Source organism: Phasianus colchicus, chromosome 3 (genome assembly GCF_987193195.1).
Source record: "Phasianus colchicus chromosome 3, bPhaCol1.hap1.1, whole genome shotgun sequence".
Lineage (NCBI taxonomy): Eukaryota > Metazoa > Chordata > Aves > Galliformes > Phasianidae > Phasianus > Phasianus colchicus.
This window is the reverse complement of record NC_143438.1, coordinates 75308651-75325624: the sequence shown is the minus strand read 5'-3', so window position 1 is coordinate 75325624 and position 16974 is coordinate 75308651. Positions and strand designations below refer to the sequence as shown.

Below are 16974 nucleotides of genomic sequence, written 5' to 3'. Positions count from 1 at the left end.
TTTCACGGCGCAGTCTCGCGAGACGCGGAGCGGCTCGGCGCCGAGATCGCCGCCGCTGGGGATGAGCGCGGCGCCGGGTGCCCGGGGCCATGCGTGCCCCGTTGGGCCGCCGGCGTCGCCCGTGCGCTCCGTGCTGCGGCACGTGCAGCTGGAGAACCTGGCGGCCGGGCTGAGCGGCGGCGTCGTGTCCACGCTGGTGCTGCATCCGCTGGACCTGGTCAAGATCCGCTTCGCAGGTGAGGCCGGCCGAGAGCCGTGGGATGCTGCGTTCCTACGGGCGGAGCGTTCAGCCCGATCAGAGCTGCCCGGGCTTCTCGCTGTCACGGCCGCAGGCGCAGCAGGACGTCTGTTGGTGGCGGGCGGCTCGTCCACGGCCCGCCCTCAGGCACAGTAGTTTCGTTGTAGTCCTGTGGGTAACGGTGCCGTGCTGCTGGGCAGAAAACTGCCTTGCTGGCTGTTCCTTATGGAAATAGCTCCTCGCCTGCACGGTGTCACTGCTCTCATTATTCTCTTCTATAGAGATTCTGCCGTATCTTTGGGTTGGTATCTTACATTCCCAGGGAGCTGGGCTTGTTCAGCCTGGAGAAAAGAAGGCTGCGGGGTGAGCTCATTGCAGCATTTCAGTACCTAAAGGGAGCCTACAGAGGGGAGGGGAATCAACTCTTTGAAAAAGTAGATAACTGCAGGATGAGGGGAAATGGTTTTAAGTTGAGGGAGGGAGATTCAGGTTGGACGTCAGGGGGAAGTTCTTTACAGAGAGAGTGGTGAGGTGCTGGAACAGGCTGCCCAGAGAGGTTGTGGATGCCCCGTCCCTGGAAGTGTTCAAGGCCAGATTGGATGGGGCCCTGGGCAGCCTGGTCTAGCATTAAATGAGGAGGTTGTTGGCCCTGCATGTAGCAGGGGGGTTGGAGATTCATGATCCTTGAGGTCCCTTCCAACCCTGGCCATTCTGTGATTCACTTGTGGTTGTCAAAAGTGAAATACTGTACTATGGAATGTACAAACACTGATGCAGTACATTTTGAGTGAATTCCAGAAACAGGCCCATTTCCCTGTCTAGCTCTGAAACACAGGGCCTGCAGCACAAAGCGTTGTGTTGGAGCAGCTCCCATGGAGGCAGCAATGCTGACTGCAGTGCCAGCTGAGGCCAAGCTGACAGACAGCAGCAGCTCACCCTCTGGAGTAACTGAGAGCACAGAGAGGATGAAGCCGGATCTTCCTAGAAGTAAATGGTGAGGGAACAGAGATGAGCTGGAGCATGGAAAATTCTAGTTTGTTATTAAGAAGAGTGATTTTTAACTATGGAAGTGATCAGATACTGGAAGAGGTTGTACAGAGAGGCCGTAGTATTTTCAGCCTTGGAAACATTCAGGAACTAACTGGCATTCCCCAATGTAAGCAGATCTGTTTTGAAGAGAGTTGCATTAGATAACCTCTGCAGGCCCCTTCTAGCCTAAATTAGTCCATGCTTATTGTAACACTACAACGGGATAGAAAGTACTGTGATATTAGCAAGGTACCAAAGTCTTTGTCTACAGCAAATGAGAATGAGCCCAAATGCAGCAGCCACAGAAATGAAGGAAAAGAATCACTTACCTTTGGAAGGCCTCAAGGATTTCCAACAAGAGATGCCCCTCACTTCCACTGCCAACCCTTAAATGAGGTCTTTGAAGGGGTGGATCCTGGCTCCACTCCTGCTGGACGTTCAGATGCATTGCACACACCTGAGCTCCCCTGGGTTTGCCTTGCCTGCCCACCAGGTGCTCACTGTTTCAGGCCGTGACTTAGCATTTCCACTACATGTTCATATGATGGTTTGGGTTTTTTCCTGGTGTCTGGTTGTTAGGTTTTGGTTGGACTCATAAAGACTATGAAATCTTAAGCTTGTGCTTTAATAGAGTAGCTCCTGCATTAACTGTTGATCGTTGGTAAAATAATTGATTGACGGACAGATTTGCAACTATGTCTCTCATTTCCTACCTTGTTTAATGTGCTTATAAACCTGATTTAATGGCAGCATGGTTTACAAAAAACAAATTGCAAAGGTCTTTCAGAAAGATCCAGCGCTACTCAGTAGGGGAAAAAGGCTTTTATGTAGGTGACTCTGAAAGTAATACTTCCTGTTTATTTCCATGGAAACTACAACTGATGCAAAGAGCATAATAATAGTATTTGATAGAGGAAATTCTCAGCTACAGAACACATTTTTCCAACATAATCACCACCATTATCTGTGCATTTTCACCAGTGATGAACTTGCATGCCCCACCTGTAAAAATCTGTACCAGTGCAGTGATCCAGTGGCACTGCTGAAACACACCACCCACCACCTCACTGTGCTCACATCCACTGCTTGGTTTCCATAAATGTTCAGAAAGCATTGATGAATGTCAGCAGTTGCAATTTTTTTTTCACCTGGAGGAATTCAGTGGCACATCTTTGCTTCATACACACTTTCATGTCAGACACCCATTCTGTCAGACTGCCCCTCTGCTGCCATGGGGCAACGTGGCAACAACATACAGCAGAATATGGTTGGGAAGGTTCAACCTCTGCTGCTGTACCACCACCATCTGCCTCTGATGTCATGAGCCAACATAGTCAAACAAGAGGAATTACTTTTGGAGCCCTCATTTTGTGTTTTAGTTTTCAATGATTGTCAAGATACAGAGACCTCGTCACAGTACGTTCACAAAAAAAGCATTTTATGTGTGTTGAAGTCTGTCAAAATATACCGGAGTAATGAATGCAGCGCTGAACAGAAAACGTCTGAAATAAATGATTAATGTCTTGCTGGGGTATAGAAATGATGCTGACTGTAAAACTTCAATCTCAAGTAAGACTTCAATCTAACCTTCTGCCTATATGAAGAGTAAAAGTGCCTGCAATTTACACTGTCATCAGTAATCAACAAATTGCCTTGTTGTTGTGACAGCAGCAACTGTCCTTACTGCTGTAAGTTGTGTGAACGTCTGTGTTCTAAACAAAATCTGTCAAGCAAAGGTTTGCATTGTCTTTGTCTTGTTGGCAGTGACATTTTATGAATATTTGGGCAAATAGCTTGGTTATTAAGTAGAATTGTGTTTATTTGATGTTTTCCTGCAAATCAATACAATGAGAAAAGAAGAACATAAGAATTTATGATGGAAGTAACCTTTGAGTCTTGGCAGAAACTGACTTCGGAATCAGTAACACATGACCTATTGGAAATACTTGGGCCTTTATATTCACAAGGAGAAGATTTAACTTCAAGAATTCTTATTTAGGGGTTTCCCAAACTTGTAATAGAAACTTGTTCTCAAAGAGCCCATGCAAATCACTTGAAATATGATATGAAATTCTTGGGGTGCTAAGAAGAAGAGGACAGAAAACTACAGGTCAAAGCAGCTGCTCTCCAAAAACACCCATCAGTGTGGTTAGTCTTCTCAGACTGATGAGAACTTTCCTCCTGCAGAGCTTAGAAGTTCTTTTGTTTTTTCTTCCTTCTTTCACGTTCTCAAAGACTAGAATTACTGAAGCTGTAAACCCCATGTTGTGCGTGCTTTTCAAATACAGCTGATGAATGAAGTATTTACGTTGGCTTGCAGCATTGTTTGGAGGCCGTGTGCTGTGGGGTGGCTTTTACACAGTTGAACCACTTGCTTCCTGCAGTGTTTTTTCAGTGTAATTTCTTTCTTTCGTAGTGAGTGATGGATTGGAGCTGCGGCCAAAATACAATGGGATTCTCCACTGTATGACCACTGTCTGGAAGCGTGAAGGACTACGAGGCTTGTACCAAGGAGTAACTCCCAACATGGTGGGAGCAGGGGCTTCCTGGGGACTTTATTTTTTCTTGTAAGTAGAACTGCGTCAGACCCTGTGCAGTGTCATGTTCAGATATAAACAGCACCTTTCTAAACAGGTATAAAAAATGGGCTAGATGGCTTAGAAACTTGCAGTCCTCTTAGTATGTCCAGGCCTGTTACCCATCGTTATGATTTGCTGTTTCATAGTGTGAGCAGTTGGAGTCAGAGACCTGTTACTTTATCAAGTACAGTGCATTCCCCTCGATGCTGTGAAAACACTAAGAACTTGAGAGATGGTGACATCATTTGTGGAGAGTCCTTTAAAAGTTCAAACTGTGCTTAAAAGCTCATGGAAAAAAAAGAACCTGAATTGGTATGTTAAGAATCAAAGAACGTGATAAAGTTCTTTACTAAAGCTGAATGGTCAACTGTTTTTTTTTTTTAATAATTTTAACAGTTTCTTCCATTGTTTTGATTGATGTGCTTTGCTTATAAGGACCATTTTCAAATATTCAATATTTTCTATTCCAGTAGCTAACTGATCTGATTGACTGCTGGTCACTATTAACTGAAACATTTTTGAGAATGATTATTTGGCATCCTTCTGCAAAGCTCACATCAGTTGTGTAGACTTGTTGGACTTTAGTCCTCAAGCTTCTCTGTGAGCTCCATCAGTGCCTAGTGGCACTTTTCAAACCACAAATGTTGGGAATCAGATCAAGAGATGAAAGCTCAGTGAAATTAGAAAGTAAATAACCACCAGTGTTGATTTTAATTAAAAAGAAGACTGTCTAGCCTAGTATTTTAGAAGTTAATTCTTGAGACCAAGTAGCATTTTCAAGATCTAGTCCCACTGATTCTTTCAGTAGTACTTGATCAATTTAAATACGTATTGCTATTGTTCAAATAGTTAATGAATTCTTCAATTCATCAGGCAAACAATGATAGTTAGCTTAAAAATCCTTTCCAAGGTTATCTATCATCTAATGTTTTTCCTGATGGTAAGTTTTGCTTTGGTGGGTTGTTTATTTTTTTGTTAGTTTGGTTTGGCTTTGTTTTTTAGTTTGTTTTTACCTTTACCAAAATATATCTTATAACTGCAAACAGTTACAATGCCATCAAAGCTTATAAGAAGGAAGGGAAGCTGGAAAGTCTCACTGCAACCGAACACCTGGTGTCAGCTGCAGAGGCCGGTGAGTTAAATGCAGAAATGATGAATGTTTTCTTCTGGCCTGTCCATATGCTGCTCTTTCTGTTTGTGTGTCAGTGCTGGTTTTACTCCAGGTGGCAAGTGTGTTTGAGTCCAAATGCTTATTGTCTATAAATAAATTAATGATGTCTAGAATGAATGGATAGTTAACTGTGGTTTGCTCAGAAGTAGCAGGTGTTAAGATACCTTCTGGTCTTGTTTTCATTATATATAAAGCTTGAGGGTTTTTTTTTCATATTTAGTACAACGCTGAGTCCCTAAACATAACTATTTGAATTAGCTGTTATTAGATTGTTAACTCATTAAACATTAAATGTTTAGATCTGGAAAAGAGAAGGCTTATTGAAATTAGAAGTGAATTTGCCATAGATCTTTTGAAAATCTTTATGTAAGTTCTAGGTTTTCTTAGAAACTGTAGATCCAAAATAAAAGTACAGTTGTACTCATCATGACTTTTCATACTTTGTTTCTAACATAACTTTATTGCGTATGCTTCTCTGTAGGCAATTTAGAAGACTTTTTATTAGGATGCTATAGCAGTTGTTTACTGTTGAAATATACTGTTCAAATGTATATTGTATTTCAGTAGTCTTTGTAGCTACAAGAAGTTGCTTGTATAAATACAATTGAGTAAATCTCATGACTGAACTGTCCACTGAATTTTGAATAATTGTATATATGAAGACAATTCATTTCATTATGCTTTCAAATAAGAAAGCATAATGAAAATACTGAGGTTTCCTATCTAGTACAGATTGCACTACTGACTGTGGAACAGTGAAGCAAAAAAAGAGCATATGCTGAGAATGTAAAAAAAGCTATGTGCTCTTAGTACTCTCTGCATGAGTAGTTCACACTTGGTTTTGAGCTTTGAAGGCAGAGGGAGAAAACAACAGCATGCCTAAACTTTGCCTCTTAGGAGTAATATGAGTAGTCTTGAAGAATAAGTAGTTTTGTCATTGTAGAAGCCTGTGTTACATCGGACTGAATTAACTGGGACAAGCTTTGGCATGGGCAAAATGATCAGTCTAACTTCCATCTGTTCTCAGGAGCCATGACTCTCTGTATTACGAACCCAATATGGGTAACGAAGACACGACTTGTGTTACAATATGATGCTGGTGTTGATCCATCCAAGCGACAGTACGCAGGGATGTCTGATGCTCTTATAAAGATATACAAGACGGAGGGCATACGTGGCTTGTATAAGGTAATAACATTTAAGAAAAATCTCAAGGATTGACTGGCACCAGTCAGTAGTGCTGTGAAGCTTGCACATACTTGTCTCAAAAAAACCTACAAGTCATTTTTGTACTAGCTTATTTTTATTCTTAGTCAAAGCAAAGATTACATAAAAGAGCTTAATCTTACGAGAAGCAATTACAGCATTGAAAGGTAGGAAATCATTGAAGAATAGAGTGTAAGTTTTATGTCTAAGCCATCTTCTGAAAATACTGAAATGAGGGTAAACTACAAGCTGCTTTTTAATTGTTTAGAGTCTTCTCATAACTAGGATTTGGATAAAGAGGACAGCCTTTGTCAAATCTGTAGTGCTTCTAGTGCTTTCCTTCATTTCATCTCTTATCTTTGTCTTTCTGACATCTTGTACAATATAATATGACTAAAGTACTTGCTAATGTTTTGTCTACAATGGACAGTTTCACAACTGCTCATTTGCCCCCTAGTTATTTAGGTCTGTAATCTGTCATCTCAAGATGCATAAAATTTGCAGACTTCTAAATGTGTTCTGCATATGTGTGGGTTTTTTGTTCCCTTTAATTTAGGGAAACAGATGGCAACTGGATTTGGACTTTTTGCCTCTTTCTTCCTTCTGGCCATTACATCAAGATGCATTCATCAGTCCCTGGAAGGTGTGAAGAAACCTATTTCAGTTCAATCTGGCTCTTCTCTTGCAAGTTGTGCTATAGAACAAGAACACTATCTCTTAGGAATTGTCCTGATTACTGAGCATCAACTTCTATTTGCAGTGAAAAATATAGGCTGAAGTTTTCAATCACCATGAGTTGCAGGAGATGTAATGCAGATGAATGTCTTCTTTTTCCTCATGACCTTAATTTCAGGAAGAGTTCGTTATAGCAGATAAGGAAAATGGCACTGCAAATTGGAAATAAAATCTTGAAATAGTTGCTTTCTGATGCATTTGAGATTAGTTTTCCCAAGAATGGTGTTGTCCTCCGAGCAATTCCATATCTTGCTCTCTGTTGTACTGCTGCTGGTCTGAGCAACTGTTGTTTGTCATTTGTGGCAAAGCCTTGTGATATAAAACTGTACCAGTTTTTCTTGTAGCTATCAGTGCTATTTGTTAGGTATTGTTTGTTTATTAAACTGTAGTTTAAGTGAAGTTGTGCTTCTTGAACTTGGCCTGGATTTGTAGAGAGATAGAAGCCTTTCTTTCACTGGTCATTCCAGTAATCTAGTCAGAGATCTTTCACACCCTCCATCCCTGAGACAGCTGAGGTCAGAGCTACTCTGCTGCATCCAAGCTGGGAAAAAGAAAAAAATCCACCCTTGGGGTTATGCAATTTGAAGATGCCTAATAGATCTGTTGGACATCTGAGCTCTGAAAAGTACTTTGCCTCACAAAGTTGAATGTCATGCAGCCATCAGCACATGTTGCTCTTCAAGTCTAAGGCACAAGAGATCAAACATTTTAAAACAGTCCTAAGACTGTTTCAGGAGTTTGCACCTTGGGAAAAAAACATAAAATATCCTTGAGCTCTGGACACATTGGTAGCTGTCTGGCATAGCCTGACTACTGTAACATCAGATGGTAATAGTGCCCTTGGCCTCCATGCTTCCTTATTTGTGTTTTCAGTTTCATTCTTTTTCATTGGTGACGTAGAGGCAGCAGTTAGAGCAAAGCTTATAGAAAACAGTAACAAAGATGGGAAATACAGAAAGTTTAAGGAGATTTAAAATGTAGCATAATCAAGACTGAGAATAATAAAGTAGTGTGCTAAGAACAAACAAAGAAATCCTAGCAGTGCTATATGCTCGTTACCAAGTGAAAACAGAATATATTGGACACTTCTGTTGGACAGTTTAACCTCTGGTAAGCAAGATTATATACTCTGAGGATAAAGTATTTTTTCCAGTCCATTAATGTCTAAAACACTTCTCTATTTTGTCTTTTTTTTGTGTGTGCTATTCTGAAGTTTGTAAGCTGAATGACTTCCTATTTCTTTGTTTTTGCATATAGCGAAGTCCATTGGCATCTGATTGTCTTGCATTTAAATGTAGTTCAGAGAGAAGAATTTTCCATAAAAGATGCTATCATTCTTTGCCTTGAAAGAATCAAGATGGCATAAGGACATAATGGCATTCTTCTAGAATCCTTCTGCACAAGTAGTCAGAGCAGAGCAATCTAGTACTGCTGGTCTTTGGTACTGAGAACCCAACTGAAGACAGTGCTACACAGATTGCAAGGGGAATGTGCTACATTTCCTCTAAACATATAGCAGAGGCTGCTGTGGCATGAGCTCTCACAAACACTACAGACAGTGTTCTGAGTATTTCATCACTTTGTTCCCTGCTTTTATCAAGAAGCACAGGCTTTGCTCTGTATGTTTGCCTAGGTTCTTTTTCTTTTTGGTGATGACATCTGAAATGCAAACCGACTGGATGCTTTTCTCTTGTTCTGGATCTTCCACGCTTACAGTTGTTTAAAGACATATTTTTTTAACCCATATCATTTACTGTTCAGAGTTAAATGCTTCACCATTTCCATGTCTAATGACATATTTGTGTCCATTCATCTAATCCTCCAAAATGGAATTCAAGTAGGACTTCTTTGAGCAAAGATTGATTCTGTCAAGCTCTCATGGAAAAACTCTTTTAAATATATGTTTTGACTATTTAAAATAAAAAATATATTAAGACATATAATTAAAAAAAAAAATCTTCACTTTACAGTCATACTGTAGGTAAAAAATAAATGGCAAACTTTCATGGAAAAAAAAAGGTATTTGTGCAAAATTCCAAGAATAAGAAAATTGAGTAGGATTATCATTCCAAAACTTTCTTAGACAGATATTTAATTACTGAGAAGAAATCAGTTTTGCCTAGAAACATTTTTCCTTAGGAACACATTGACTCAAATTCCTCCTTCTTTATGATCAGTAGAACCATCTGTCAGTTCTTACTTTGCTGAGGCTGACTGGCAGACAGCTGTCTCACTTGTCCTTCCTGCCTGTTTTAATACTGGCCTGCCATTAAAGGTTCTTCAGTGGTTGAAAGTTTTCCCCATCACCGCAAGACTTGGAGCATGCTGGTATTCATTTAGCAAATGTCATCAGTAGATACTCTAGGACTCTTGGGAGCAAGTTACTCAGATTTGCTGGCTTAAATTTAAGAGTTGAACACTCTTAAGTGTTGTTTAACATTCTTCTTTTGTTAGTGGGAAAATTTTACCTAATTCCCCTATGATGTACATCATTCTAATGCTTTCCAAGTAGAAAGCAATTATTTTCTCTGTCTTAAAACATTTTTGCTGTAATAATGACCATACGGTTAGGAAGATTTTTCCCTGCTATCACTACAGCATTTCATACTGTTCATGCCTCTGACCCAGATGATTTTTTCTTTGGTACTGTCAACAAGTTTGTTCTTTGTCTGTTCCTCATGTTTTTGGTTTTTTTTTTTTTTAATTATTATTTATTACCAGTGAATTTTCTTTCTGATCTAGGTTTTCTGAAAACCAAAGTTGTCCTTTCTCATCTGTTGTGGCCTTTAACTTCACAAAATTCTGTGATTATGCTCACAGTTGACAAAATACAGATTTTTGGTTCAATTCCACATATTCACAGTTGGGGAAGTATTTTGTTGGTTTTTTTTAATTTTTTTACGTAGTGATATGAGACTTTTGTTAGCCCTTAATTCATTTCATTGGTTTGTGGTTCCTGACATGTTTATGACCATTGTTTTCTACTGTGAGAAGAAACTATTCCTTGTCTATTAAATAGAAGCCCTAAAAATCAAGACCTGAATGACTATAATATCTTAGATTGAAGAAATCTACAACTTTCAGAGAGCTAATCTCTGAAGTGATAGAGGCTCTGTATGATTTTTATGCCTGCTGTTGTTTTTGGTGTGTTTTAATTTTTCTTTAAGTTAGGGGTTTATGACTAATTTATCTTTTTGTCCTGATACACAATGGACATTCCAATGGACCAGGATTGCTTCCTTTCTCTTCCACCAAGTTTAGTAATACGTTCATTTGTCTGTATTCAGTGTTCTTTGCTTCCAGTTTATAATACAGAGATTTGTGTCTGGACATATATTTTTATATTCCTCTATCTTTCCTAAATGGGTCATGGAAAATAAGATAAAACTGCTCAACACCAGCATTTTTTGAGAAACTTTGGTTCTTTGAGTCCTTTTACTCACGTTTTGATCATTCATCCCATTATAAATTTTCCCTTTGCAGCAGTTTTCAGCAAGCTTTTGGCTTGTATAAATCATTTCCAGTCAAGATGATTAATTTGCCATTTATTTGCATTTTTCCAATGGAAGGCCCAGCTTTCCCAAAAGAGAATGATTCGCAGAAGCCATGCAATTGTCAGCTCTTTTTCAGCTGAGCTCCTCCTGCTCCTGAAGAAACTCATGCCTTCTACTTTAGAGACACTTCCAACAGTACCTGTTTTCCACCTTCACTTCAACTTTTTTGAAGGCAAAGTTTTCTGTAAATTTCTGTGCTATACTCTTACTGTCCATTACTGCTCCTTAGAAGCGGGCAACATTTCCCACTGGCTTAGGGACAAGGAGGCTGGGGAGAGGCCTGATGGCGGCTGCAGCTCCTCACAGGGAGCGGAGGGGCAGCGCTGAGCTCTGCTCTGTGTGACAGCGACAGGGCCCGAGGGAACGGCATGGAGCTGCGGCAGGGGAGGGGCGGGTGGGGGTCAGGGACAGGGGCTGCACCACAGGGTGGTGGGCATGGAACGGGCTGCCCATACCAGAGCTCAGGGAGCGTTTGGACAGCGCCCTCAGATAAAGGGTTTGGATGTGGGGTGGTCCTGTGTGGAGACAGGAGTTGGATTTGATGATCTCTGTGGGTCTCTGCCAACTCAGGATATTCTGTGGTTCTGTGATTTGTTCTTGCAGTTTGCTTTGCTGGGCTGCTTTGGGATATGCTATGAGCAGGGTGAGGAATGACTCAAACTGATCATCTGAATCGTACATTTATTTTTTAATGTAAATCATCTGTAAAAACATGTATGAGTTAACTTTCCGTCTGGGCCATCTGGCTCTGCTGCGTGTGTGTGTACTTTATAGATTTTTATGTATATATATATAAATGTCGATGTATGTATATTATCAACACAAGTACATATCTATCTCTAGGACTTGATCACAAGAGTTCTCGTACCTTTGCTCCTGATAGCCTTCCTTACACCACTTCCTTCACACTGATACACTTCTTTCACACCAGCTTCTGTAATTGCCTCATCAGTCTCAGTGGGGAAGTAAACAGCTTACTGTCACTCCTGGAAAGGGGGGCAGGAACTCTGCAGCACATTAGCTAAAATGCAGCTTGGTTGTATTCTTAGGTTCCTCATCCACAGTACCATCTTTTCTTTTTAAGACTTGTGCTTGTGCTCTGTTACATGGAGTTCCCAGGCCACTTGTTTTGTCTTGCTCACTCATTAAGTAACTTACCCTGCATATCACCTGGAGAAAAGTAACATTTATTACACTTCTGATGCCTGCCTTCAAGAATATCAACCGAGCACAGCAACAGTTGTGCAATCTGTTTTTAATGGAACGGTAGACATTTGTATGTGCATAAAATGAACTCTGTCATGTTATATACTTCTTTTGGATTGCTGTTCAATCTTGTTTATCCTTTTTCTTTAGGGATTTGTTCCTGGTCTGTTTGGAACTTCACATGGAGCACTTCAGTTCATGGCATATGAGGATTTGAAACAGAGATACAACAAGTACAGAAACAGAGTGTCAGATACAAAATTGGTAAAATTATTAATAATAAAAATGTGTTGTGGCATGGGAACAGGTAGAGATTTAATCCATTCAGTTAGATCATAGAACAGCCAAGTTTATAAAGTATTGATACATTAATTGAAATGAGAATATATGAAAATAATGATTTGTCACTTTGGGAAGAAGCAACTGGTTAGTTCTCTATTTCTCTAGAGAAATCACTTTCTAGTGATTTCTAGATACTAGCAAGTATCTAGAGAATTTTAGGGAGAAGAATGGCTTCGGAAAACAGTGGAATCGTAGGTAGTCTTTTTAAACAGTTGCCCATAGAGCTAGTTAGGAGCAAACTGAGTGAAGATACTGCTGCTTTTGGAACACCTGACACACTTTTCTAGAAGTGGTTTGCTTGATAGAAGTGAGAGGGCAAAACATATTTTACAATTGGTTACTTGAAGCACTCTAGATAGTAAATATTGTCAATTTCTTAAATAAGTTCATTGTAAAGGGGAAAAAAGTATTGTTTAGTTAATATATTTAAAAATCAAAGCAGATTTTGGAAAATTGTCTACTTTAAGCTATGGTTAAGGTAAGCTTGTTCATTTTTGTTGGTTTTAGAACACTGCAGAATACATAATGATGGCAGCTGTATCCAAAATATTTGCTGTAACAGCAACGTATCCCTATCAAGTTGTACGAGCTCGTCTTCAAGATCAGCATAATAGATACTCTGGTGTGTTAGATGTGATCCGCAGGACATGGAGGTAGGCATACAGAATTCTAAGTTTGTGTCTGGAAAAGCGAGCCTTACAGAATCACCATGTTTACTGCCTTTCATGCTGAATGGCTATCTGTATGAAGCCATTATGTGGAATATGCTACTAATAGCTATTATCTAAAAATGAAGAAATATGTTATGGTCAGTGCTGGCTTGCAGACTTCTGTTTTTTGATCTGCCTCTTCATCATCTTCCCCAACAAATTTTGCTTACAGAGTAGTAAGGTTAAAGAACCAACATTGAGTTGGCTGCTTTCTGGCTTGTAAAGTAGTTAAGTTTCATTAACTCATTATGAAATCAACAAATGCAGCCTAGGTCATCAAGGAGAGCAGTATCTTGCATACCCAAACATTTTCCAGGATCTCTTTTGACTGCTCATCATTCTGGATGTTCCAGAGCCTTGTGAAACTGGAAAAAAAGTGAGCTGAAATGAGAAATCTTTGAAACACTCTAACACAGTGAATACTGTGGTTCAAACTGGGAAAAGTTGGATTCTCATGTATTGGCCAGCGGATTCAAAATGCTGGAGGAGGTGCTTTAGTTCTCTAAAAATGAGTGCTGACTTCAGCAGCTGACTGAACTTAGTTGTGTTCTCCCTCATCTCCCTTGCTGTTAAATGACTCAAAAACATAAAGACCTTCAGCCCTGTTGGCTTCAGTGAGCTTAAACCTGCAAATGTTTTTTGGAACTGCAGAAATTTAAAGTTATTTTAACCACTTCTTGTGCTATGAAGAAAGACAGTATAGCATCCCATTTAAAGAATTCATTTTAAAAAAAGACAAAACAACAACAGAATCACCACCCAAACCCTAAGCTGAGCTACAGAATATTATTGTATATTCGTAAAAGAAAGTGAGATTTGATATAAAGACCCTTTAAGCACTTCAGTAAGAAACTGTTTTGAAATTATTATTCTTACCCTAAAGTACGTCTCCCTCAGTGAGAGAGCAAGAGAAAAACACCAGGCTTTGTTTTATGTCTGATTTTTATTTAAAATATATTAAAGTTAATGCTTTTCTCTGTCTTTAAAGGAAAGAAGGAATTCATGGATTTTACAAAGGAATTGTCCCCAATGTGATCAGAGTGACTCCTGCGTGCTGCATTACCTTTGTAGTTTATGAAAATGTGTCAGGTTTTCTACTTGGTTTTAGAAAAGAAAATAACTAAAAGTAGAAGTTTCTATTCATAAAAAATATGTCAATATATCTTTATTTTTTTATATTTATGATCTGGAAGATAGTTACTTCAGCAGCTTATTTTGATGCTATGAATTGATCTGGTATTTTGAAGAAGGAATTCTGAGGTAGCGAAACCCTGTCTGCATCTCTTCTGCTGTGTTGCTGCATTCCTCTCCCTCTGAATCAGCAGCGTCTGCTCAAAACAGATGTCTGCAAGTGTGAAGTAGCATTGTGACTGGGTGAAGGCAGCTGTGCAGCATTTCAGCTCATCCTGGCCTGCCTGGAATAATGGACTAATCTGCTTGACAGGTCTCAAGATAACAATTGGTGAGATTGTGCTACAGAAAACTTCATATAAAAGCAATTCCTGTGTCTGCAGTGTCTGAACTTTCTTAAGTCTTTATCTGAGTCTCATGAAGAAAATATGTATGTAACTGCTTACAACAGTGTCTTCAGAATCCATTTCTGTTACTTGTAAGATTTTAGGCTGTGGAATGCTCCATGTTCCATCGGTCATCCAACACAAAAAAATGCAGCCTTGGTGGAGTGCAGTTTGGAAAATCAGATCGTTTTGTAAAATGGTCAGCTGTCAATTCCTGGTTTTCAGTAATTGCAAATTGAAATCCACTTCTTGTCTCATACCAAGGCAGATTTGCAGTGTGGTTTTTGGCTTGTTTTTAACACCAGACCAAAGTCTGTTGTGCACATTGTTGGCAACTTAGTTCATTTGATTTCTCATCACCCCACCCTCCCCGGCAACGGCTCCATGACTGGTACATCTGACTAAATATTGCTTATTTGAAAGAAGGCTTACTTTAAAAAAAGAATAATCCAAATAATTCATTAGTGCTGCAATTTTAAAGCAACTTTAACAAAGACTGGTCTTTGAAAAAAAAAAAAGATCCATAGGTTTTCTAAAAACTCTGTGCACAGGGCTTTCTTAAAAAACAATGACTTCTGATCTAGATGAATTACAGTATGTTTCAGTATGGTTGAATAATAATGTTTATTTTGTATTCCAATAATTGCTGACAGAGAGAGGTTTTTTTTGGAGACTTGGGTTTATTTGGTGTAGTTCATAATTGAGGAAATAATTTACTGACCATAACATTTACCTTCTACTGTGAGTATGAAGGAGTATCAGATATTATCAACTGAGAAGGAAAGAAGCTAGTAAATATTTTCAACAGGTGAGGGGGAATAATGAGTTTTATATGAAGCAGAGAACACTATCATCCAGCAAAACATCTCAAACAAGAATTTCTCTAAGTGATTATTAACAGAAGACATAACCCAGAGCAGAAATAAGGCTATTGATTTTTAATATATTTTTTTAAAAATTAAAGAGAGTTGGTTTTACTTAAGTTAAATTTGAAAGTCTCCAAACCTGCTTGGTATTTTGAATCTCAGTTCAGCAACCTGGTTGCTTGTTTCTGTTGATAATATTGCCACACTAGGGGTGTGCTTTTTTTTTTTTTTTAATAACATACACCTCCTCCTCCCCAGTCCCATCCTCTCTGCTGTTACAGTTGATAATATATTGTTATCTCATCTGAAAAAGCATGTGACTGCCTTTTTTTTTTTTAAATTATTATTAAATCCTCCATTGACATTTAGATGAAAATCAAAATTTACCAGAAATTTACTGTGCAAATTAACAGAGTATTAATAGCTACTTTCTTTTGCCTATGGAAAGCTTTTACACAGGTTTTTGTGTTTCTAGTATGCAGGGTCCAAAATATATAGTGAATAAACAATAAAAAAGTAATAAAAGTCATGCACTTACTTCCTTGGATTAGTGTGTTCCAGACCTAAATGGAACTTGAGATCCAGGATAAACGTAAAAACAGGTCACTAGGACATACACAAGTGGCTACTGTCTGCTGCCTAACATGCAGTAAATTCACACCATGGCTTAACTCATAGTGCCTGTTTTCATATAAAACTATCATCTTCCCAGCCAATGAAATAGTGACAGCTCTCCAGAGATGAAGAGCAGCTGTGCAAGGTGCTGGCCTGCAGCAGCATCACACATACCACACATAAGCTCAAAGTGAGGAAAACCTGAATGCACTCTTACCTGCAGGTGTGTTCCTCTAGCATTTTAAAGGTGCAATGAGCTAGCAATTTAAGAGATGGCTAGGGAAAGTTTTATAACCTGTTCAGAAGAAAAGTTAGGATTTAGTATCAAATAGCTATCAAATTTGATTTTATTTTAATAAGTTCATCTCTCAGATTTAATGCTTTTCCATTTAGTTTCTGGACAAGGTATATTTCTGCATGTTATACATGCTTTTTGTTTTTCTTATTGCATTTATGTGAAATTGATTTTGTAATGTAAACATGATTATATTTTCCCTTTAGAATCTGCACTTTTTTTATGATTTGAGTATACCACTTATTGCGTTGGGAAGAGAATCCTTAAAGCACTGCTGCTAATGCTGCACTAACTCCAAGACACACCATGGTCAGTGCTGCCACTCCTCATTTCTTCTCCAGTCTGGAGGCTGCAGTCAAATATCTGCAACATCATTCTTTCAGCTGAGCAGTCCACTTTAGGAAAGCCAAGGCATTTCAGCCTGCCTTAATTCTGTATCTTCCAAACCACTTCACATATCCAGCTTTCACACCAAAGTGATTGTGTATATCTGACAGGCTAAACTCAGCAGAACTGTTTGTTAGGGAAATAAAACCTGAGTTTTGGAACTGTAAAAATACTCTTTTTTTTTTTTTTTTTTTTTTGCATAGATGATTAATAGATGTTTGCACTGAAATCTGGTCTCTCAAGTGCAGGAGGGAAGTAAAGCTTGGATAGTCTGGTTTCACTTACTTGTTCAGAACATATTTAGCACTTACCAATTGTCACCATGGTGCCAGTTAAGTCACAGGAGGTTGCTGGGAGACATAAGACTTTAACAGCAGAGTATCCATTTCCACATTCTCTCACAGGAGCAGATGTTACGGGTATACATTTCAAAAACTAACGCCAAGACCTGTACTTATGTACAACTCTGAAGTCTTCTAAAACAAGTGTGTACCATAGTGCCATGTCAAATACCTTAAGGTTTG

General features: G+C 39.0%; 1 protein-coding gene across 1 annotated transcript; it reads left to right on the top strand.

The window, feature by feature from the left end:
* The first annotated feature begins 2 nt into the window (after positions 1–2).
* SLC25A32 (solute carrier family 25 member 32) lies at positions 3–16000 on the top strand. The gene is made up of 7 exons (XM_031591113.2): positions 3–236; positions 3684–3834; positions 4893–4978; positions 6045–6205; positions 11869–11982; positions 12568–12713; positions 13759–16000. Exons 1-7 carry the CDS (start codon positions 62–64, stop codon positions 13892–13894), a joined length of 969 nt encoding a protein of 322 aa, XP_031446973.2. The 5' UTR covers positions 3–61; the 3' UTR covers positions 13895–16000.
* Positions 16001–16974: the final 974 nt, after the last annotated feature.